General features: G+C 48.8%; 1 protein-coding gene across 10 annotated transcripts in view; it reads right to left on the reverse strand.

The window, feature by feature from the left end:
* ITPR1 (inositol 1,4,5-trisphosphate receptor type 1) overlaps nt 1-22,037 on the reverse strand; it is a 158,258-nt gene that overhangs the window by 69,917 nt on the left and 66,304 nt on the right. For all 10 annotated transcript variants that reach the window (XM_050313080.1, XM_050313079.1, XM_050313081.1 and 7 more), the window contains 18 exons: nt 21,128-21,269; nt 20,047-20,200; nt 18,973-19,160; nt 17,183-17,321; nt 15,746-15,800; nt 14,998-15,163; nt 14,730-14,900; nt 13,718-13,783; nt 12,887-13,024; nt 11,247-11,372; nt 10,688-10,888; nt 8,736-8,987; nt 8,085-8,210; nt 7,261-7,389; nt 3,940-4,060; nt 2,878-3,062; nt 2,488-2,636; nt 1,478-1,589 (listed from right to left, as the gene is read on the reverse strand). In XM_050313080.1, coding sequence (XP_050169037.1) covers nt 1,478-1,589; nt 2,488-2,636; nt 2,878-3,062; nt 3,940-4,060; nt 7,261-7,389; nt 8,085-8,210; nt 8,736-8,987; nt 10,688-10,888; nt 11,247-11,372; nt 12,887-13,024; nt 13,718-13,783; nt 14,730-14,900; nt 14,998-15,163; nt 15,746-15,800; nt 17,183-17,321; nt 18,973-19,160; nt 20,047-20,200; nt 21,128-21,269 — 2,620 coding nt within the window. The remainder of the gene's footprint in view (nt 1-1,477; nt 1,590-2,487; nt 2,637-2,877; nt 3,063-3,939; nt 4,061-7,260; nt 7,390-8,084; nt 8,211-8,735; nt 8,988-10,687; nt 10,889-11,246; nt 11,373-12,886; nt 13,025-13,717; nt 13,784-14,729; nt 14,901-14,997; nt 15,164-15,745; nt 15,801-17,182; nt 17,322-18,972; nt 19,161-20,046; nt 20,201-21,127; nt 21,270-22,037) is intronic.

Genomic DNA, 22,037 nt, shown 5'->3' on the forward strand with positions numbered 1-22,037 from the left:
TCAGATGTCTCAGTAAAGGGACCTCAAGGAGAGGACAGAAGGTCCCCACAGGGCTCCACCTCATGCTGTGATGCCCCAGCACACGATTCTGCCCCTTCAGCAGAGAGGGACAAAGTGCTCAAAGCTGACACCTGCTGCCCTTCCTTACTGCCCCTGCTCCCCTCCTCATCCCACATGGATATGCTGCTTTCCTGCAGCTGATCAGGGCATTCCTGCAAGTCACTGAATTTATTCCACAACACTGCTACTGCAAAATACAAAAATCCCCAGGCAGGAGCAGAGCTGAGCAGGATCTGGGCTGGGCTCTGGCAGCAGAGGGGCACAGCATGTGGGCAGAGCGTTCCTGACAGGGCAGGGAGCACAGCCCCGGCCATCCCAACCCTTGGGGCATTTTCCTGGGAGTCTCCCGCTCCCTTGGCACTGCCATGTCCTCCCTGGGTGTGCTGGGCACCAGCCCACACACGTGCACACCCACATGTGTGCCAGGCTCCCTGCCCAGGCCCTGGGCTCTGCCTGCCCCTGCACTGGCACCACAGCACCGTGTTCTGCTCCTGCCTCCTCCTGGGACATCCCAGCTGGCCAGGATGCTGCAGGTTCCTCTGCCTGCAGAGCATCTCCCTCCCTCACACTGCTGCAAACAGTCAGTGCTGTTATGAAACTCTGACCTCTGAAGTTTTTTTGCTGTAAATCAAGCACTAGGCTACAACTCCAACCCCAACTGCACAGGAGAACTGGATGTGAACACCCCCTGCTCCAGGTGCAGTGAGTGCCCTCCCACATCGCTGCTTCCCCCACTCTCAATTGCTCCCAGCACCTTCACTGGAGGGTGTATTCCCCTGCACCTACTCTGTGGCATGAGAGGAACCTCAGCTGATTAGAATTCCACGAGGTAATCTCCAAGTCCTACTCTCAGCTGACTGTAGCAAAGTCTGGATACACAAACATATGGGTGCACGCACACTTTTCTGATGTAAATAAAGAACAGGTCTGTGCAAACAGAAAAATGTTCTTCTCAACCAAAGGAGTTGCATGTAGGAAAGGGAAAGAAAAAAGAATGGGTGGGTGTGCAGATAGTTTCCATCTATAATTCACAACAAGATTACTCAGTTGTTTATAAATTAAAATGAACTACGAAATACCCTCTCTTGTTTTAAGGTTACATGACCTGGTAAAGAACCACCTAGACCCAGAAAGCAGATAAAGAGGTTATATCCTTCATAAAAAGGCAGCAAAATTGATTTTTGGAGTGCCAGCAACTGCAGGAATTAGTCTTAAACTTGCCAGGCTCACGTAGAAAAGCAACAGAAACAAGCTTAACTTCAAATATTTAAAAAGTATTAGTTGACTGAAAATGTTTTGTTCCTGCTCCAGCCCAGAAGTGCTTACACTCACAAAACAGCTGAAAGAGCAGGAATTTCATTTTCCTTTACTGAACAAAGACTGTTTAATACAGAGTGATGGACCATAAACACATTACCTTTTCTCCATAGCCTCTATCTTTGGTCATCATTTCCCTGAGCGTCTGTAATACCTTAATACACAGTTTCTCCTCATTCTCCTCCAGCAGCTGTTTTGTGTGCTTAATTAACCTGAAAAAAGCAATCAATCACAGCTCAGGTTAGTGCTAATATTCTAAAAGTAGGGTAAGATACACATGGTTGTCTTAACTGGTTTATGCTGCAAACAAGTTTTATTATCATACCATTATACAACCGTTTTGGGAGCATTCTCTCAACACTTGACCGGCTACCAGGGAAGCTGAGAAGGAACCTGGAGAGCCAAAAACACCCTCTGACTCCAGGCAGCAAGGAATCAGTGGGATTCAGGACCTGATGGTCCTCTAGAACAGCCCTTTAGCAGTAAGAAAACTGCATCCCATATAACAGCCTGGATAAAACACATTTTGAGCGTCTTGGATAGTGCAGCCCAAAATCCATCCCACCCAGCACTTGGGACTTACTCAGAACTCAGTTTCCATAAACTCTGTGCGTAACCCACCCCTCCAGGAGGTGATCAGAGACGCTGGATCTGCTCAAATTGCCCTCTGAACGACCCTGTAAATCTTTCCCTTTCCTTCCCTCTCACTGTGGGTGATGCACACGGTAACAACTGATCCTGAGGTACTCCCCAAGCACCTCACAAACATTACTGGGGTGAGGGCAGGTATCAAACAACTGGGATCAGCTCAAAACTGAACTCATTTATACCAGCACTTGTATCCTGCAGCAAACAAGCATTTTTAAGCGTTGGCTGTGACAGCACATCAAACAGTCTTCCCCCATTCCCACGGGCAACTTTTTCCCCTCCGAGGACAAATTACATTTACCATATCACAAAATACTGTGTTTTACAAGTATTTCTAAGCATATCAAGTGTTTACCAAGCTGGACACGAGGGCCCTGTTCCACAGGGTACAGGAAAACTGGGGAAAAGCAAAATACAACAAAAACCCTCCTGACAAGAAGCCAGAATCCCAAGACAACTTACTTGCAAATGAAACCTCCGCTTTCGCATTTCCTCCTGGCATCCGTGTTCTCTGGGAAGAGCAGCTCAGGCCTGTGGAGCACATCTACCAGCACTGAGAGCTCTGCCTGCACGAGGGGACGCAGGCGGTCCTCCAGGGCTGACACGATGTCCTGCAAGACAACCCCGACGGCAAACCAGCGTTAAACAACAGACACAGCCACGGGCAAATCCGTCTGATAAACGGGGCAAGGACAAGAGTCTTACAAGGAGAGGGGCAGGACAAGTAGGCCCATCCTGCCTGAATAAATGAAAGACCTGAGGGTTTGGCCAGATGAGACCTTCAGTTTAATTGTTTCACAGTTATCCTAGAGGAAGGGCAGTGTTTTCCCGGGGAAGGGGGCTGTGCATCACCTGCAGCCTCTCGATGATGTTGCGGTAGTCCCTGGAGGCGGCGAGCACCGAGTCCCTGCGGGCAGCGTTCCTGGCAGTCATCCTCCAGTTCATGGCAGTCTTCTGCACAATGTTATGGGATTTCAGGAACAGGTTGTTCACCTGGCTGTCCAAGTCCACGGGAATTGCAATCGCTCGGCTTTTGGCTGCAACAAGCAAAGTCAGTGAGAACTGAGACCGTGAGCCCGTGAACCAACACGAGGACAAGACAAACCTCTACCTGCAATTCCTTCTACAATCTCTCCTGAACAGGGTGAAAGGAAATGGTTTCAACTTGTTCTAGGGGCAGGTTTGGATTAGATAACAGGAAAAAGTTTTTCGTGGAAAGGGATGTCAAGCATCAGAACAGGCTGCCCAGGGAGGCGATGGAGTCACCACTCCTGTAAGGGCTCAGAAAACACGTGGGTGTGGCACTTGAGGACATGGTTTAGGGTGAACATGGTGGTGGCACTGGTTGACGGTTGGACTTGGTGATCTCAGAGGTCTTTTCCAAACCTCACTGTGCTTGCATGGTTCTCTGAGTGCGTTTTAACCAAGGCAGTGCTCAGTCCCTGTGCAGTGGGTCAGACCTGTGCAGGACTGTGTTAAAGGCTTTCACACCTCAGAGCTGTTTACTGTCTCTCAAGTGTGGGAGGAGGAATCTGCCCCTACACACACATTCCCAACAGCTCGTGCTGGCACACGTGCACACCCATCCAACAGCACCTGGCCTCATACCCAGTACAACTTACTCCTCTTGATACTAAAAGTGGAGCAAATCATGGGAAGGAGTGGCATAAAATTATCTCTCTGCTGCAGGGTTTGGAGGCTGAGCAGAGAGAGCACTTCATGTGACAGTCACACCACCTATTGCTCAACCATTTATCAACACAACCCTGGCTCTGTGCACCTTGGCCACCACTTATCCAGGGGTGGCACCTGGGGGAAGGAAACCACCCTTCCTTTAGGGAAGGATGAGATGGAAGCAGCAAGTTCTGGATCACCACGTCCGAGCAGCTGGTTCTGCTCACATCCACTTCTTACCTACATCTGAGAGGACCCGAATGCAGCTCTCCACAGAGGCCTTCTGGCTGGGCATCAGCCAGTTGCAGTGGTACACCCTGAACACCCCCTGCAGCAGCTGCACGAACACGGGCTGGCGAGTCTGCAAGGCAAGGGGAGAGAGAGTCAACCTCACCCTGCTGAGATGGGCACCATCACCTCCAGGTGACCCCAGCTCCAGCTGGCACTGCTGGTCTGCAGCCACTTGCTGGGCAGCTCCAGGTTGTAGCCAGAGAATCCACCACACGATCACAGCTGGGTGGGAAGGGTGGGAACCAGTGCTGGAAGGGAAACGTGGAACAGGAGTTTCTACAGCATCAAGTCTCAGTAATTGAGGCTTGGCTAAGCAAAGGAAATAAGCAGCCACCTTCATCTGCTTAATCAGGGCTATCAGCAAACCTGGCACACAGAGATCCCTGCTTTAGCACTGACCAGCAGCTGACTCAAGAGTCCACAGGAAAATGGGACTTGGCTCCACGACAGCACAGCTCCAGAGCTGAAAACTCATCATTTCCAGCACTATTAGCTGGTATCTAATTTACTAAGGAACCAGCTGCGTGTGTGTAATTTGGAACACAGGTGGCAGTTAGTGGCAAACTCTACAGCTACTGCAGACCAGCCAGAGTCAAGGTGTGGTTCTCAGCCCTGAATTTCACCAGGTGATCTCCCACCACACACAGCTGAGCTGCTCCAACACACACACGGCCCTGTACTTTCATCCTTGCACCAGCCCAAAAATAGTGACCAAAACTCCCTGTTTGGTTTTGTACAGTGATTACCTAACAGAACAATTTACTTTACCTGTAGAGGAAAGAGTATTTTAAATATTTCAAAGTGAAGGGAATACACCGTGTCCCTGTGCCTACTAGCTATGGAATGCTTCTATCAGCTAAGGGAACTACACCACAGTGCAAAGACCACAAGACTTAGGAACCAGTGAAAAAAATACCTCTTTTATTCTGGCCAACAGAAATGCCTGCTAGTGAGAAAAAAGTGGAGTTAGAGGAAAAAGATAAATCTATTAGATAATTAAATCCATTAGATCAATTAATCAAACACCATTATGAAAGGTACAAAAGGAGAACAAAAATTCAAAACCCAAAACCTGCTAAGAGGCAAAGACTAATTATCCTTTCTGGAATTAAGTCAAACACCAAAACCATGTTAGACAGTAGCATTCACCAAGGGCCCTGAAAATACCTGCATGTTTAGATTGAAACCACCCACATACTGCTTTCACTGCATGCTGAAAGACTTCTTGGTCTTAAAAAGCCTCCGAGATGTTTCATTTGCCTAAACTAGGTCAATAAATCAAACAGGAAATTTACTCCACGTTCCTCATGTCTCCGACTCCACTTGGGAAGGAAAGCCTTGGGCAGCAGCAGCCTCAGGAGGCAAACAGGTTAAAGAGTGCTTGTTAAGGAGCAGTTTTGGGCAGCTGTTCCCTGAAAGGACATTTATGTTCTCCTAATTTTATGTGCTTTGAACCACATGACAGATGTACAAGGTGTTCCTTGAACGAGCAAGGCTGGTCCTGGCTCAAGGGAGGTACCATTTCAGTCAAGCCGTGACACGAAGGAGCAGGAGACAAGAGGAGGCTTGCACAGCGAGGAATGGGATGGCAAGGATGACAAGGAGCAGCAGAGAGGACAGGGAGGGACTGGCCCAAAGCACAGGGGCCACATCCCTCACCGCTGGGGACACGGTGCAGATCGGGCACAGGGGCTGCAGTGTCTCAGGTGGGAGGGAAAATCCCAGCTGGAACAGGGCTGGACACCAGCCAGGTGGTCCAGCTGTCCACCTCAGGTGTCAGAATCCCTGGGGGTGGGCAAGAGTCAGGCAAAAAAGGGAGAGAAACAACTTTTAACTTCGAGATGTAGAAGAAAGATAAATCTAGGACAAGCCACATCTATCAACTGAGACGGGAAAAGAGGTGAGCTGAGTGACTTCATCCTGCTAGACAGAGGGGGAGATGGAGAAGCTAAGGAAAAACTGCTGATAGAACATTAACAGATGGCTAAAATAGGATGGCAAAAAGAGTATTCAAATGCTGTATGCTCAGAGATGACAACCCAGAGCAGAACAGCCCAGGTATGTGGGGCTGTCAGAGGGAGCAGAGGAGGGCAGAGCCCCAAGGACAAGGTTAACAATCTCAATTTCTCATTTCTTTGATGAAGTTCCAACAAATGAGGGTGATACACAACAGCAGCTGAACTCACACGAGGAGCAGATCAGCTGCTGCCCTGCTCAGGCTCAGGGAGACAGGAGCCTAAGGGAGCTGCTGAGCCCCAGCACTCAGAGAGGAGATACCCAGGGTGACCCAACACGGGCACAGGGTGCCCAGAGAAGCTGTGGCTGCCCAGCCCTGGAAGTGTCCAAGGCCAGGCTGGACGGGGCTTGGAGCAACCTGGGCTGGTGGAAGGTGTCCCTGCCCATGGCACAGGTGGAACTGGATAATCTTGAAGGTCTCTCCCAGTCCAAACCATTCTGGGATTCCATAAAACCTGGAGTTTGCACTGCAAACATCTGCCTTTGGCACGACCAGGCTGCATCAAGTTTCAACAACTACCCCTCTCAAACTTGTGCCAGAGCTGCCAGGCACCTGCCCACTCCACCCACACTCCTCCCATCTTTGTGCAAACACAAATATCAGAGCCACGTCCTGACACTGCTGCTCTGCTGGGGAAATCTCTGCCTTCTGCCACTGCACAAGAGTTCCAAGCTCCTCTTTCACATTTCCCCAGCTTTTGAACAAGGGATAATACTACTCAGCTTAGTGAGACAACTGGAGCTTCCGGATATTTTTGAATGTTTTTAAGGGAAATCAGAATATTTCTATAAAACATGCTTTCTTTAATCAATCACCTTGGCATGCTCTGTAATACAACACTCCTCCAGACATTTTCCAAAGCCTGGAAAGTTTGCTACCAAAGCTTGGGGCAACCTGGCCCAGTGGAAGGTGTCCCTGCCCATGGCACGGGGTTGGAGCTGGGTGATCCTGAAGGTCCCTTCCAATCCAAAGCATTCTGTGACACAAACTCTCTCCAAATGGCCTGGGTGGTGTTGGTAGCACAGAGCTGAATCCACTAAGGAAGTAAAGCAACACTTCAACTTCTCTAGAAAAGCCTGTACTCTGATCTACAAATCTTTCCATTTCTCCAGCAAAAGGTCACAAGAACAGTCAAATATTTGTTCCCCTGTCACAACACGTGTTTCTTTTGAACTGGTAAATGGCACCCAAGTGGACTGAGCAGAATTGCCCTGGCAGCATGTTCTCCCTTTCCTGTCTCTGCATTTTCCTACCTGCAGGGTTGTGCTCTGGTCAGAGAAGGGGGAGCTGAAGAAGGTGGTGACAATGCTCATCACGATCTCCGTCACGTACTTCTCCAGGATGGAGTCCGCGTGTTTCCTGTCGCTGGTGTTGTTACAGGCCTGCAGGACAAACCACCCTCAGCTCAGCAGCAGCTCACCAGGGCAGACCAGCCACCCTTACAGCCTGCAATGCTTGCTTTCCCACTGTTCCAGTCCCAGCAGTTCCCTGCCGTGCCGGTGTTGATGACACTGGAGCTCTGGAGCAAAGCTGAGGGTGCCACTGGTACCATGTGCTGGCACAGAGCACCTCTGGGGGCACAGAGAGAACCACACAGCCTGGGGGGAGAGCAAGAGAAGGGTAGGGAGCACTGGGGTGTAATGCTTTCGTATGGGGAAATACTTGGAATCCCAGGCAAAAAGCCACAGGGCCGAAGAAATGCCAGGCTTGGAAAAAAATCTGTCCTGACCTGCCAAAAAACGGTGCTCAGGAAGGAGCACAGTCATCCTGGCCAGAATAAGCAAACCAGGTGGCAGGACAGAAGAGGCACTGGGCAAAGGAGCAGGGTGTGGGGCTTCACTCAGCTCTGGTTTGGTTGGTTTTTTTCTTCTGAAAAGGAAAATATTAATGTGTTCCATGGAATATGACTAATGAAATCCACAGGCATAAGGAAAAGAAGGCACACATAAATTTACAGGAACACAGAATTCAGGGAGCTTATTGCCTTGATGCACTGCTATGTTTTACTCTTACTGTTGTATATTAAAGAGGCTCTTTTGAGCTTTCTCAATTCAGATCCTTGGTACAGATGTATTACCCGACAGATGTCAACCAGGAAGTTCTCAAACAGCTTCCACATGTGATTACTGGTGTAAATCTCTTTCATTTCTACTTCTGTGTCCACATAGCAGTGGTTCAAGAAGTTGATGTAGGCTATTTTCACCTAAAAGCAGAGGAAAAAATTAATAAGGAATAAAAATCTGAATGGTGGTATGAATGAATATCATGTCACATTAAAACTGCTTCGTAAATAATTTGGAATTCTACTTCCTTTTATTTAACCACTGGTGAAATTTAATGCCGTGAATAGCAAGACACCATCCAATAAAAAACCTCCAGGATTACTGCAGACCAAACGTCAGCATCATAATCATTTCCAGACCTGCAGATCCATCTGTTCAAGGTTAGCAGCACATCCACAAACCTCTCTGCCTCAAGAACCTTATAAAATAACCAAGTACAGCACCACATTCCTATTTTATGGCTAAGGAGCAAGTATGAAAGGATTTAACTTCACCATCCAGACTGGCCAGGGGTGCTGACAGCAGAAGCAGGGTTTCCAGTTTCCCAGCTCACTGCCCACCTGCACCACCCCCTTCCCAGGCCACACTCAGCAATATCAAACCTCTCTCACCCAAAATCAGCACATCTCAAATAGGAACAGGCCAGTTCTTCTGTCAGCCCTCACCTCAGGAATGCAATCCTCGTGGGTCACCACCCTCACAATGTCATCCAGGGGGAGGAGGGAGTTGCACTTGATCTCCGTGTAGACGTTCTTGCCCTCGGTGCACACAGCCAGCAGCTCCACCAGGTGGATGTGGTACATCAGGGGGCTGTTCTCGTCCATCCGATCCCTCTCCGACCTCATCATCTGCACCAGGGTCTGGAAGGAGGCTCTGTCGTTGTAGAACACCAGCACATCTTCTCCTGCGTTCACCAGCTACCAGGGAAGGAGAACATTCCGTCAGCAGGTCAAAGCCCAGATCTCCCCACAGCATCCCCCCAGTCTGGGGCTGACAATCCCCCTGAGCTGCTCCCCAGACACTCACAAGGAGCACTGGGTCAGCTGGGCACTGCTCCTGTGCTGCCTTCACGGGAGACAGGACACGAGCAGGACATTTTCTCCTAAACAATTTACCACTTCTGAACTGCTGAAGAAGTTCAAAGCCAGCCCAGCTGCCTGCTTAGACAGAAGCTGTGCCAACAAACTTGTGACTTTCCGTTGTGCTTTTTTATTTCATGTTCTGTTGCCTCAGTTGACTTTTCAATGCAGCTGTGGGCAGCTCTGTGCTGGTCACAGACCTGCCCGGGGACACAGGGTTGGGAGGGCTCAGGGCTCGCTCCTTCCACCCTTCTGAGCAAACACCATCCATCTTCCAAGGCACAGAGTGACACCTTAAGTCACACACTGGAGATTTCCATCAGCTTCACATCTGACACCCGGTTGGCCACGATTTCAGAGCAGCTCAGACCTCCTGGAACCCCAGGAAGGGAAGGAGAACGAGCAGAGTGAGACCTGCCCCAGGCTGGGCACTGCTGAGCACTCAGCTGCAGGGATCCAGGGCTGTCCTCCCCCAGGGTTTGGGAAAAATAGTGGGATAAAAGGCAGAAGGAAACCTCTCAGGCACCCCCCTCTGCTCAGCAGCTGCTGACCACCTCACCGACTCAGCTGTGTGTTGGTGAGCTCAGGAAGCTGCTTTGGAGCTGAACAACAAAATCTGGAAGATTTTCCATCAATCTACCAGGATTAATGCACAAAGCCAGATTTGAGAAATCTAATCCTGGGGCTCCCCCTGCTGAGGAGGCCAAACATCCCATCAGACATGCAAATACACCGCCCTGGATCACATCCAATATCCCACTCAGAGGCACTTACTCACCCTTCTATTACCTCTCCCTTCTACCCTGCCACTCCAACTTCCCAGTCACCTACACACCTAAGGAACACCCTCATCTTTTCCACCTTCAGCACTTAAACAGCTGAGTAAGCACATCTTGCTAAGACTATTTACAAGGGCCTGGAGTGATAGGACAAGGGAATGGCTTCAAACTGAAAGATTGGCTATTAGGAAAAGTATGGGTGGGGAGGCCCTGGCACAGGCTGCCCAGAGAAGCTGTGGCTGCCCCATCCCTGGGAGTGTCCAAGGCCAGTTCTGAGCAGCCTGGGACAGTGAGAGGCATCCCTGCCCATGGCAGAGGATGGGACTGGATGGGTTTTAAGGTCCCTTCCGGCCCAAACCATTCTGGGATGGTAAAAGAATTCCCATCAAAACACTACCATGGTAAAATTCTCCTTTTGCATTAGAGATTTTGAAATTTAATTATTTCTCTTCAAGGCAATTCTGCCAGAGAAAGGCACCCCTGCTTCATAATCCCACCCTTGTGCTGCTGTGCACATGTGCCAGGAAGTAACTTGTGCCATTAATTATCAACCCCTCGTTACACCTGTGAGTCAAGAGCTCAGAAAGCTTTTGGTCACAAAAAGCCTGAGCTTTCTGGGAGCTGTTTGCTCTTTTTGCATGCTGAGAGCTCACTGTCAGCTTCTTGGCAGTCCCCGAAGCGAGAGGATCAATTTGTCATGTTCACCAACTGCTATGTGAAAACTTCTGTTCAGACCCTGCAAATCCCTGCAGCTCTCACCTCAGCCATTACCATATCTTGGCATTTCTTAATGAATTTCCCCTCTGCCTTGACGATTGTCTGCAGGAACTTGATGTACTGAACGTTCCTGCCGTGGGTTTCGATGCAGTGGACAAAGTGCTGAACGACGCGCTCGTTGATCTCGCTGCAGAGCTGGAAGTTGTTCATGAAAATGTGCTGCATTGTCACTGCTTCCAGGATCTAAGGGACAAAGGGAAGAAAGAAATCAGGAAATAAACAACCCACCGGGCCCCCAGAGAGGTCAGGATAAAGCCAACACTCCTGCAGGGCTGGAGGGACATTGGTGAGGACCTCATCTGTCAACACCCCAGCCCCTATCTCAGACTATTTTTCACTCCACTTCAGCCTCTTGAACTTTCTACACTGAAATGGCCCTAAACACACATCTTGCCAACCTTTGAGGCTTCAGAATGAAAACAAAATGCGACCTCTTCAACCAATCTTGCATCAGAACAGCCCCTGAGGCATCACCAAGGACAACCCAGTCCCTTCCCCTGCCTAGAACAAAAAATAAATCGTGGCCTGAGGTTATTCTTACCCCTGGGTTAAGGAACAGGTTTATGTGCTTGTGCAGCAAGGCCTGGTTCTGTTGGTTCCCAGCACAGAAGTTCTGCAAAAACTCGTGTGCAAGCTTCATTATCTCCTGCATCCTCGTGTCTTCAGCCTGGGGTTGCATGACAAACAAGAGGGGGTTAAAAGGACTCCCAAGGTTCACTTTCAGGTGAGCACTGGATCAGCAACAGCTCCAGCTCTGCAAGGGAACTGTCACGTCCCTCACACCCCGAAGGAAAACAAACCTCCACCCAGCTCACAGAGGCTCGGGATGAGTTTGGCCTGTTCCACAGCTCTAAAGAGCACCAAAAATGAAGCCCATAATAGAAATTACAGTAGTTTATTCCCTAAAACTGCCTACTCGGTGGCCAGGCCTGCCAGCAACGTGCTTTAGTCACTTCTACACTTCTGAACACCCCAGCACGCCGGCCAAGCCACACATCATCACCTCGGGGCTGCCCAGGAACTCTGCCATGTTCCACTGCTCAGGCAGACGGGCAGTCCATGGCAAGGACACACGGAAAGTTGTCACTGCACCAGCTCGGCCCCGCTGATATTTACTGGAACCTGCACACTCCTTGCACACTTCCAAGTACTGCTGAGCAACTGGTGCCTTTCCTCTGACGTCAGTGTGGGTTCCCAACCCACCCGTGGCAGAAGATGCAGTTTGGAAAATCAAGAGTCTGTTTTTACTTTTAAGGAATTTCATACATTTCCAAGGGTGAAACCCCTTCCATGCTGCCTGTCCAATGCACATTCACACGTACAGGGCAGAAAGGAGACAAGATGTTGGAGAGTGTTTTTGCTGCCCATTTTCAGCAAAATATGAAGCAAGAAACCATGAGACTTAACATTAATCAAAGCTACTGTCCAGAATTACTGGTTCTCAGAAACCTGGGGAGTTTGGAAAGGAGGACAGCGGAGTGACCAGGACACTTGTCACTTCTGCACTGATAAGCACCCGTCACCCGTGACTAATGGGCAGCCAAGTGATCAACTTGGGCTGTGCTGCATCAGCACAGCGTGGGGCTGTGCAGGCTCCAGCCACACACAACCCAGGCCCAGTGGGCTCCAAACCCAGCCCAGTGGGCTCCACACTGCACTGCTGACAACATGTGGATATGATATGGCTCATTATGAGTACTGGCCTGACCTGGAGGGCCAGTTGGTACTTACTCACTTCTGAGGGGGAGTTTGGGACTCTACAACTGAGGGGGTCTGTGTCTGTACTGGGCAGACCTGCCAAATCCCATGGGGACCAGGCACTCTGGTGTTCCCAGGATGGTGGGCATGCAGCTGCCCCATAGCAACAACTGGGTCTTGCTTCCACAGCTCAGCTTCAAGGCAGCACATGCCTCCCATGAAAAGCTCAGAGCTGAGCCTTGGTCTTACTCTGAGCTGTGGCAGACAAACACTTCTTCAGGAACTAGTGCATAACTATGTTAAAGACTTCAAACACACAGAGCTTGTCCAAGCTCCCCAAAATGTGGTTGTTTTATAGACTATGAGACCATATGAACCAGCCCCTGTGGATCCAACACATTCCAACGTATCCAAGACTCGGAGGAGGCATTAAAAGCCTGCCAACAGGACCCAAAGCAGGGTGACAGCACAGAGAAGCCCCACCTTCTCGTAGGGGATCTGCAGCAGCTCCAGCACCACGGCGTGGGCTCCCATGTTCCGCAGGAGTCGCTGCTGCTGCTTCCGGCTCTTCCTGACAGAGGCCCCTTCCTGCACACACAGCTTGCTGAGCCGCAGCAGGATCTGCAGAGAGACTGGCTTTAGAGCCCAAAGCCTGGCTTCTCCTTCACAGAATGCCAGGTCCCAGAGAGCAGCAACAGGGAAAAACTGCTCTGCACGGAGCAGAGCGGCTCCAGGCAGCACCTCGTGGCCCAGGCTCCATCCGTGGCATCTGACTAAGGCTGGTGGACTTGGATGATCCTTGTGGGTCCCTTCCAGCCCCGGATGCTCTGTGATTCTACGTTCCTGCAGAACTCAGCCAGGCCCAGTGAACCCACCAGCAGGCTCCACACACAGGCCTCCAGCTCACACCAACACCAGCACCAGCACACGCTCTCGGTCTGGTGTTCCCTACATTAAATTCCAACTGCACGGTGGGTTTGAGTGCCAGGAGTACTCAGGACCAGGGCAAACTAAATGGCTTCTCCCCCTGCCTCCTGCCTTTGTAGTCTTTAACAATAAAAATATTGTGTTACCATTGAAACAGCAGCAAAACGTCGCGTTTCTCACTAATCCATCCTCAAGGAAAGAGTACACACGTCGTGCTTATTATATCCTGGCTTCCCATTCAAGCTGGGATATGTCATTACTCAGCACATAGTTTCCACAATGGCACAGTGACTCAGACTTTCCTGGGTGCCTCCCTCTGACTGCAGCTCTCCAGAGCTCTGTTACTCATTTACACTGCCAGGGAACTATCAAGAAGCAAAGTTTTACCTCTTTTACTACCCGGTAGTTGTAGCTGCTAGTACTTTCAGGCTTTTGGGACTTGCTGTGACCTTCCTGAGGATAAAATCAGACAGTTTATTAGTAGCTTATACTACTGCCTTCACAAAGGCTAAAATTACCATTCTAGGACAGCGCCCGCTCTCCTCCTGGGAAGGACTGTCATCCTCCAGCTCTGACAGCCTCACAAAAACACATACAATTATCTTGTCAAGTCACACTGACCTCTATAACACAAAATAAGGTGAGGGTGGGATGATTTCAGAGACAGCAACTTCCTGTCCTTTCCTTTGCTTGTCACATTCTGCCTCTAATCGAGTCTCCCTCCCAAAAAAACCCTTACGTTCTCTTCCTCTCTCCTGTTATTAAACTGTCACTGCACAGATACTAAGAAATGCCTCTCAGGACCTCCACAAGAAAAGCAACAAGTAAATGACTTGTCTTTACTTCCAACAATAAATGTTCATAACCGAGGGACTGTTTCTTGGATTCCCTCACCCAGTCCTGTCTGTCTGACTGCAAATTATACGGAGGCAAAACGTGTTTAATGAGCTCCAAGTCAGATGTGCATGTCAGGAAAGTCCTGGATTATCAGGTAGAGATCAAGCACAGTTCTGTTCTGCCATTTAATCAGTGCCATGACTCCAAAGGCATCACCTGAGCAGTTCACAGCTCTGCCCTTACCTTACTTGAGGCGCTTTTGACTGGACAAATCCCATGTGATCGGTCAGTGCTGGAAGGACAGAACTGGGGAGCCAGAACCAACCCAAACCAGCTCTGTCAGACCCTAAAGGTGACACTTCAGTGGCTGCTAGTCCTGAGGAATCTCCACCTGGCATCAACCAGCTCATGTTCTCCCCTTACTCTTGCCTTAACCTAGAAGTACACAGCCAGCCTCAGCAGGCTACTCAGGGTGCTGGGAAGATGGGCTTCTGCCACAGTTCTGAACACAGCTACCCTCAAAATACCCACACAGGAACCTGCACAAACACAGCCCAATTACCTCTTTCTTCTTGTGCTCGTTTTCACCTGGCACACCGTCCATGGCCTCGTCAGGACCTTGGCCCTTGTACACCCACAGTTCCGACTTCTCCACTATTGACCTCAGCTGGTCCAAGTCTTGTTTGATCTGCTTGTAGTTGTCAACATCTTGGCTGGTAACAAGCAGTTGAACCTTATATGAATGCAATCCATTAGTTGCACAAAAAGGGTTGTTTTTAGCTGCAATACACACATTCAGATGAGCAATAACTCCTGGAACTCACACATACCTGCTTGAAAGCCTGAAGGACTTCTTGTCTCTGGCTGAAGTGCCTGAAGAGGAGCTGCAGTGCTCCAGACACCAGGGGAGGGTAATCATGCATGGTTAAGTGCAACAGAACTCGGAGGAACGTTCTGCCACCATGATCATCCAAATCCAGAGGGGTGTTCTCCTCACTGAAAACAGAGTGGAGGAGTTAACTGGCACATCAGACTGAGTGTCCCAGCAGGTTCTTCATCCACTTAGCAGGAGGAAATCCTCTTTTCTTACTTTTAATTGAGGAGGAAATTTATTGAATCAAACCCTCAAGACAGGGTTTTTGTGTGCTGTTAAGAGGGAGGCTATTCCAGAATCTCACTGCTCGGGGTCCACTCAGCTTACATTATCCAATTCAAAGTTTTGCCAGTCTTTGCCTGCACAAACTCTTCCACCCAAGTAAGATTTTACTGCAGCACTGAGCTTAAGATGCCTTAATCCTCCACCTTGGCTTTTACACACACAAGTGGAGCCCTCCCACAACGATTCTTCCGGCTGAAGGACCCCTGTATCCCTTATCTGTGGTTTTTAATCCAACTGGACCCTACTTTGAGCTGCATCCAAGTCATTTTAAGAAAATGAAGCCTGAGTAGGTGTGGTAGCTGTTTCCAAGCTTTCCCCAGTCACCACCTCACTCTGAACTGGAGCTGCCCCTCCTTGGGAGCCCTGCAGCCTGGGCACTCTGAGCCCCCCTTGATGAGCACCCATGAACAGATACTTTCCTTCCTCCAAAGATCCCCTCAGCTTGTTCTTCAATATGTTCAAAGTCCAGGGCTCCTGAGAACACGAGACAGATACGTGATGTCAGAGTGACATCAAGGATGTTTTTCCAGCCTAAAAACATTTCAAATGGCAAGTGGTGACAGCAGTGTAAGCAAGTCATAAGCTGAAAGGGACACTGAGATCACTGAAGCAGCTGCTCAGATAACATAAGACAAATTAACCTGCTCCCTGCTCACAAATTAAAGTGTGTAATAATTTCAGTAACATCCAGGCTTATTCCTCTCTTGCCTACTTTTAGACTGCAGCAGCATCATTCCAGGATGCTGATGGGACCTGGTGTCATTCCAAGTGGCCATTTACAATAAAAGGCCAAACTTCACCCTAGAGAAGTTTGAGGTAATAAATTCAGCCATGACAGCAATAAAAAGGCCTTAGCACTTCTCAGTGTAAGGCACCTTGTCACATGGGCAATGACCAACATTCTGAAATTAAAAAACCCATAAAACTGGCAAAACACTCTTGGACTCTCATTATTTCACAAAAATTTGCCCAGGGGAACAGAAGGGAGCACAGAGATTTTATATCCTTGCCAAAAACGTGTACCCCGTTTGTCCCAAAGTTCAGCTGGCAGAGACAGCTGTGGGTGTGCCCCCAACCCCATTCCAAAGGCTCAGGCAGCCCAGGAAGAGTCAACACATGCCCTTTGAAGTGGGATCAAGAGAGAGTCAGACTTTGAACACTTCACATCTAAACCACATTTTTCTTACCTTTTTCCTCTGCATCTGCAGGTACAGCCCCCAAACTGGGGAACAAAAACCATCTGATGACTACTAAGCTGCACATTTAATGTTCAGTTATTCCTACATGGCACAGGTCCTACTACAGGACACTTTTCCCCTTGAAAAGTGATATCCCAACAGTCAACCCCCAGTGACCCAGCCCACCATCCTGCTTCCACTTCAGAAGAACACTGGACGTGACAAACTCCTCCACAGCAGCACTGAGGCCCAGACACCTCCAGAGGTCCTGCCTTCCTACAAAATCTTTGGAAAAGAAAAATTTTGGGTGGGTAGAGGTATGAGGATGAGGGGAAGGGATGGAGAAAACCACACTACTTTGGGGACCATTTTCCTTCACCCAGGAACATCCATGGAAAAGCTCTGAGGTCGATGACAGGTCACACATGACAGCGCTTATTTCAGAGCTTCTTTAAAGGATGTAACTTGGGCTCTTGGTCACACTTTATACATGGAAACAAGTAAGAGACTACTTAGTTGGAAAATGCTGAAAATATGGAAGTGAACCTACTCCTTTACTCCACTGTGAGCAGGGCACTCTGCTCCAGTGGGACCACCTGTGTGCCAAAGCAAGGACCTGAAACAATTACCCCATCAGTCTCTCTGATACTGCAGTCTCCCCTAACCCACACAACCAACCTGGAACATTAGCTGGCATTTCTTGACTGCTGCTTCCAGTGGGTGACTCGGACATCTGGGCATTGCTTTCATCAAACTCATGTTTAAATATGCAGAGCAGGCAGGAGATCCTGTAGTCCAGGCGCACGTTCAAAATAAACTGGGGATAAAGAAGCAGGAAGAGTGCTGAAATAACGTGCCTATTTCCAGCACATCTACAATTTACACACAATGCAGTGCCACCAACATGCAACAAAACGGAGCAGAGATGTGGATTTAACTTGGGAAAGTTACCCAGGCTGGAGAGGCCCTGGCACAGGTTACCCAGAGAAGCTGTGGCTGCCCCAGCCCTGGAAGTGTCCAAGGCCAGGTTGGAACAACCTGGGCTACTGGAAGGTGTCCCTGTTCATGGCAGGGTGTGGGACTGGATGATCTTTAAGGTCCCTTCCAACCCAAACCATGCTGGGTTTCTGTGATTCTAAGAGGTATGCAAATGTTGTCTTAAAAATCCCCAGGATTCAGTCATTTAAATTCTCGGTGCTTTCAGCGAGCATGATACACACACACAATAAAACATGAGTAAGATACTTTGGCAGAGCTTTGCTCCCTCATTACTGCCTGATGCTGGCATCCATAGCCCATCCCCCAGGGAAGGAAAGCAGCATTTCCATCTCCATTCTGAAGCAGCAGGAATCCCACAGACACGTGCTGCTGTTCTCCCGGGGTGCTGGGGCACAGGAGCAGGACAGGAGCTGCCAGGAGCCAGGCTGGTGCCACACAGCAGCTACACCAGTCCAGGACCAGCTGGTGCCAGATAACCTCCACCCTAGCAGGGACCACCTTCTCCATGATCTTCCTCTTGAGGAAGGAGATGCAGTGCCAAGAACACTCACAGCTCTCACAGCTTTTGGGGAAAAGGCTTAATGCCAGTTTTAATAGACCCTGGGAACTGGGGGGATACTGGCACACTGAAATATCCCTCTGCACATGCCAGGCCCCAAGAGAAGCTGTGCCTTTAACTAAAATTAGCACTGATGGAAGGAAGGATTGAAGCCTCCCTACGTGCTGCATCTGCTGCTGAGGGAAGGGCAGGACCTCACCCCGCGCTCCGTGCACAGCCTCCCACGGGGCACGGGGAAGGAACATCACGGATCTCCTGCTGCCTCACACACTCCTGCCCACGAGGCTCCTGCAGCACTCTGACCCCCATGAACTCACTGATGAAGTTACTGAACAGAAAGAGGACTCCTACAGTCAGAGGGGGAAGCTGGATTTCAGGGCAGGAATTCTGCAGGAACCTCTTGATCGAGGCAGTGCCGTGGAAAAGGGAAAGAAACTATGTGTGTCCCAAAGACTCAGGAGAGAGCAAGTGAGAGAAGCCAGACAGAGATGGAACAGACAGCGAGGCTGGCTAACGTGCATGCTGGAAAAACATGGTAGGCTGAGGGCTGTGCAAAGAGGAGTCTCCAGTATCCCCCCTTCCCTGGGGCACTGGAGATGGCCCCGTAGACTCCAAGAAATTGGTGAGACAGTAAGGTGGAAAATGAGAGCTCTGCTTCAAGTCAGGTCCTTACAAATCACTGTTAAATAGGCAGATGTCTACTGCAAGCTCTTTTCTAATAAATTTGTTTCAGTAAAGGCATAATATTGTCACAGGTAAGTTGAGAGCCACGTGCCTGACAAGGTCACCTTCTGTACCACTTCAGCAGTGTAAGAGGTACATACAAGGCAGAAATAAATTAAAAGGCAGCAGGACCCTGTCAATGCTTACAGAGAGCACAAGATGCTGCATTAATGTGTGTTGCTGGTACCTGAAGTATTTCAATGATCTTCAGCTTGGTGTCCATGACCAGGATGTCCTCCTTCTCCGGCTCGCTCTGCTTGACGTTACCCTCGGGAGCAGCCGCGAGCGGAGTCATGGGCAGGAACCCCCCACCTCTGAGCACCACCTGGGTCATCAGCTCTCCCACTCCATGGATTGACCTCATCACATTGCTCCCTTCAGAGAGGCAAACAGGTAAAGTTATGATGGTGTAATGGGGCTGCATTAACAGGGCAAGGACCCTCGACATCCTACGGAGAGAAAGTGTCTCAACATTACACATCCAAATCCTTGGGACGAAGGGAAGCCAACAGAAGCTCTGCAGTACTTGGATAAATCCCCTGCCCTTTCACTCTCCCATTACAGACATTACTCAGCTTCACAGCCAAGCCATGGGCAGAAAGGAGATTTCCAAGCACAGCATCACTGGGTGAGGAGGGGATTGTCCAGCTCTGCTGTGACCTGGGGTGGCCTCTCCTCGAGTCCTGGGGGCAGTTTGGGGGCCACAATAAAGGAAAGATCTAAAGAGAGTGTCCAAAGGAGGGACACAGGGATGGGGAAGGGTCTGGGGGCCAGAAGAGGAGCAGCTGAGGGCACTTGGTGTGTTCAGCTGGAGAGATGAGACTGAGGTCAGACCCCAGCAGGGGCTGCGGCTCCTCCCGAGGGGCAGCTCCGACCTCTGCTCGGGGTGAGCAGGGACAGCCCCCGGGGAAGGGCTGGAGCTGGGACAGCCCCCGGGGAAGGGCTGGAGCTGGGACAGGGCAGGGGCAGGTTGGGTGTCAGGACAAGGCTCTTCCCCCAGAGGGTGGCTGGCACTGAACAGGCTCCCCAGGGCAGTGGGCACAGCCCCAAGGCTGCCAGAGCTGCAGGAGGGTTTGGACAATGCTCTGAGGGACAGGGTGGGATTTGAGGTGTCTGTGCAGGGCAGGAGTTGGACTGATGACCCTTGTGGGTCCCTTCCAGCTCAGGATATTCTGTGATTCAGTGATTCCAACCCACACTGACATTTTGAGACAAACCTGAACCACCCAAGAGCTTTCTGCCCATCATTTTCCAGCCTTACCTTTACTTTCCTCGCCTTTTGCCATCTTGGTAATAGGGAAGATGGTAGTGATGTGCACACAGTCTAATATAGCAAGGAGGATTTTGGTTAGTCTGAGGAGGTCACAGAAGTTGTAGAAACCAAAATATATCAGATTTCTGGCTAAGTTAACAACCTACCAAAATAACAATAAAAAGCCTGATTAATACTAAACATTTTGCTTTTTCACAATCAAGTTGTTCTTAACACAGTGACAAGATCAAGAACCTGACTGAGTCATATTTTATCACAATATCTGGGAATTCCACCAGACTGTCTAGTTCTACATTACATCAGAAAGTTATCTACTTGCCTACAAAACAGCAGTGCCTGGTACAATGTCTGTACCTGCAATTGATATTCTACAGCTACAAAATCAGACCCCATTTGTCTCATTACACAACAGGTAAGATGGGGCAAGACTAGAGGGAATGTACAGATGATTTTTATCATTATATCTTACCAAAAAAAAGATATTGCAAGGTTTCCCCACCAGTCCTCCCCATGCACTGCTTCAAGACCCACTCAAAAATAACACAGAGAGGGCAAATATTTAACATAGCCCTGTTATATGAAGTATGTTCCCTCAAATATGTTTTTTTTTTTTAAGAATATCACATTTTCTTATATTAATGGTTATTTTGGGAAAGCTATTGTTTGGATTTGCTACATCTGATTTGCACAGACTATTTAATAGGTCAGTAAGTCACAGGACACTCAGTGAGCATCACTGCAAGCTCTCAAGGCTCTCCGTGTGTGCAGACACACTGTTTAGTTTTTGAGAGTCTTTATTCCAGTAAGGCTTGACTTTGCAATAACACTGAGAGCACAGAAAGTAAACAAGGCTGCTGCAAATCTAAGACAAACTCACATTCATTAATTGCATTTCAAGAACCGTAATTGCAAACTCCCAAACTTGCACGAGGAGAAAGACTCCAGTGGAAAGGAGGAGCCTGCTGAGGCTCAGCACTCAGTCAGTGCTTGCCAAACTATCTGGTGTTGAAAAAAGTACCAACATTCCACCAAAAAAACAGAAAAGGATAAATCAGAACTGGGTAACTACCTCAAAAGTGAGCTTATTTTTCTCTTTATCAGAGAAAGGGAACCTCTGACACACCACATCTCTTAAATATTCCTCTACAAATTCCATTGTTTGTGCAAATCTCTCCTTAATTTCATCTTTGGAAGTTCCACTGCTATCATAGCTGAAGAGGGAAAAAAAAAGAACACAACAAAAAAAAGAAAACAAAACACAAGGCTTAGCATGCAAATACACAGGGTTCCTTTCACCAGATACAATTTTTCATTGGCTTGTCAGAACCTAAGAGAAGTTAAAGGCTGGTAAATAATTTATCCAAACGAGGGAGTCAGGACACTGACACCATAATTTCCTGGCTTTTGCTGGTTTTATCCCATATGCTCATTTTGTACTATTTTTAAATGTCTGAGGAAAACAAAAGAAAAAAAAAAGAGGAAATTTTGTCCAAATAAATTAAAAAAGTAACCTTTATTATTAGAGTGGAAACAATGACAAGTGATGTGCAGCACTGAGGAGAAGGGGCAGCCAAGAGATGCTGACTGGGGATGGTATTTTTCCTCCAAATAAAACCCATCTATATGCAAAGCAGATATTAATATTTAATATAAATTCTAGGTTTTTTTTCTCAGTATGTGCAGAGGGACTTTGAACAAGACAATCCCCACCTTCCACTAATTTATGTTTCCCTGTTTGATCACTTATCACTGTTGAGCCTCTGCCAGAGCAGAAATCATTTGGTTTTGTATTCTGGCATTTAAAATTGAGTATTATCTGCTATATCTCTGTCAGCACAGAAAACAAGGTTAGAAAGGAGAGAAGAAGAAACTACTGAACACCAGTACTAACACACAAGACTTAAATTCCTGATATGTAACACCAATTTTAGGTGCTTGTTTTCTCCAACTGAAAAAAGCTCTGAAGAGTCGAGTACTCT

The sequence above is a fragment of the Myiozetetes cayanensis genome, unplaced genomic scaffold (assembly GCF_022539395.1).
Source record: "Myiozetetes cayanensis isolate MyiCay16 unplaced genomic scaffold, myiCay2020 scf18, whole genome shotgun sequence".
Classification (NCBI taxonomy): Eukaryota; Metazoa; Chordata; class Aves; order Passeriformes; family Tyrannidae; genus Myiozetetes; species Myiozetetes cayanensis.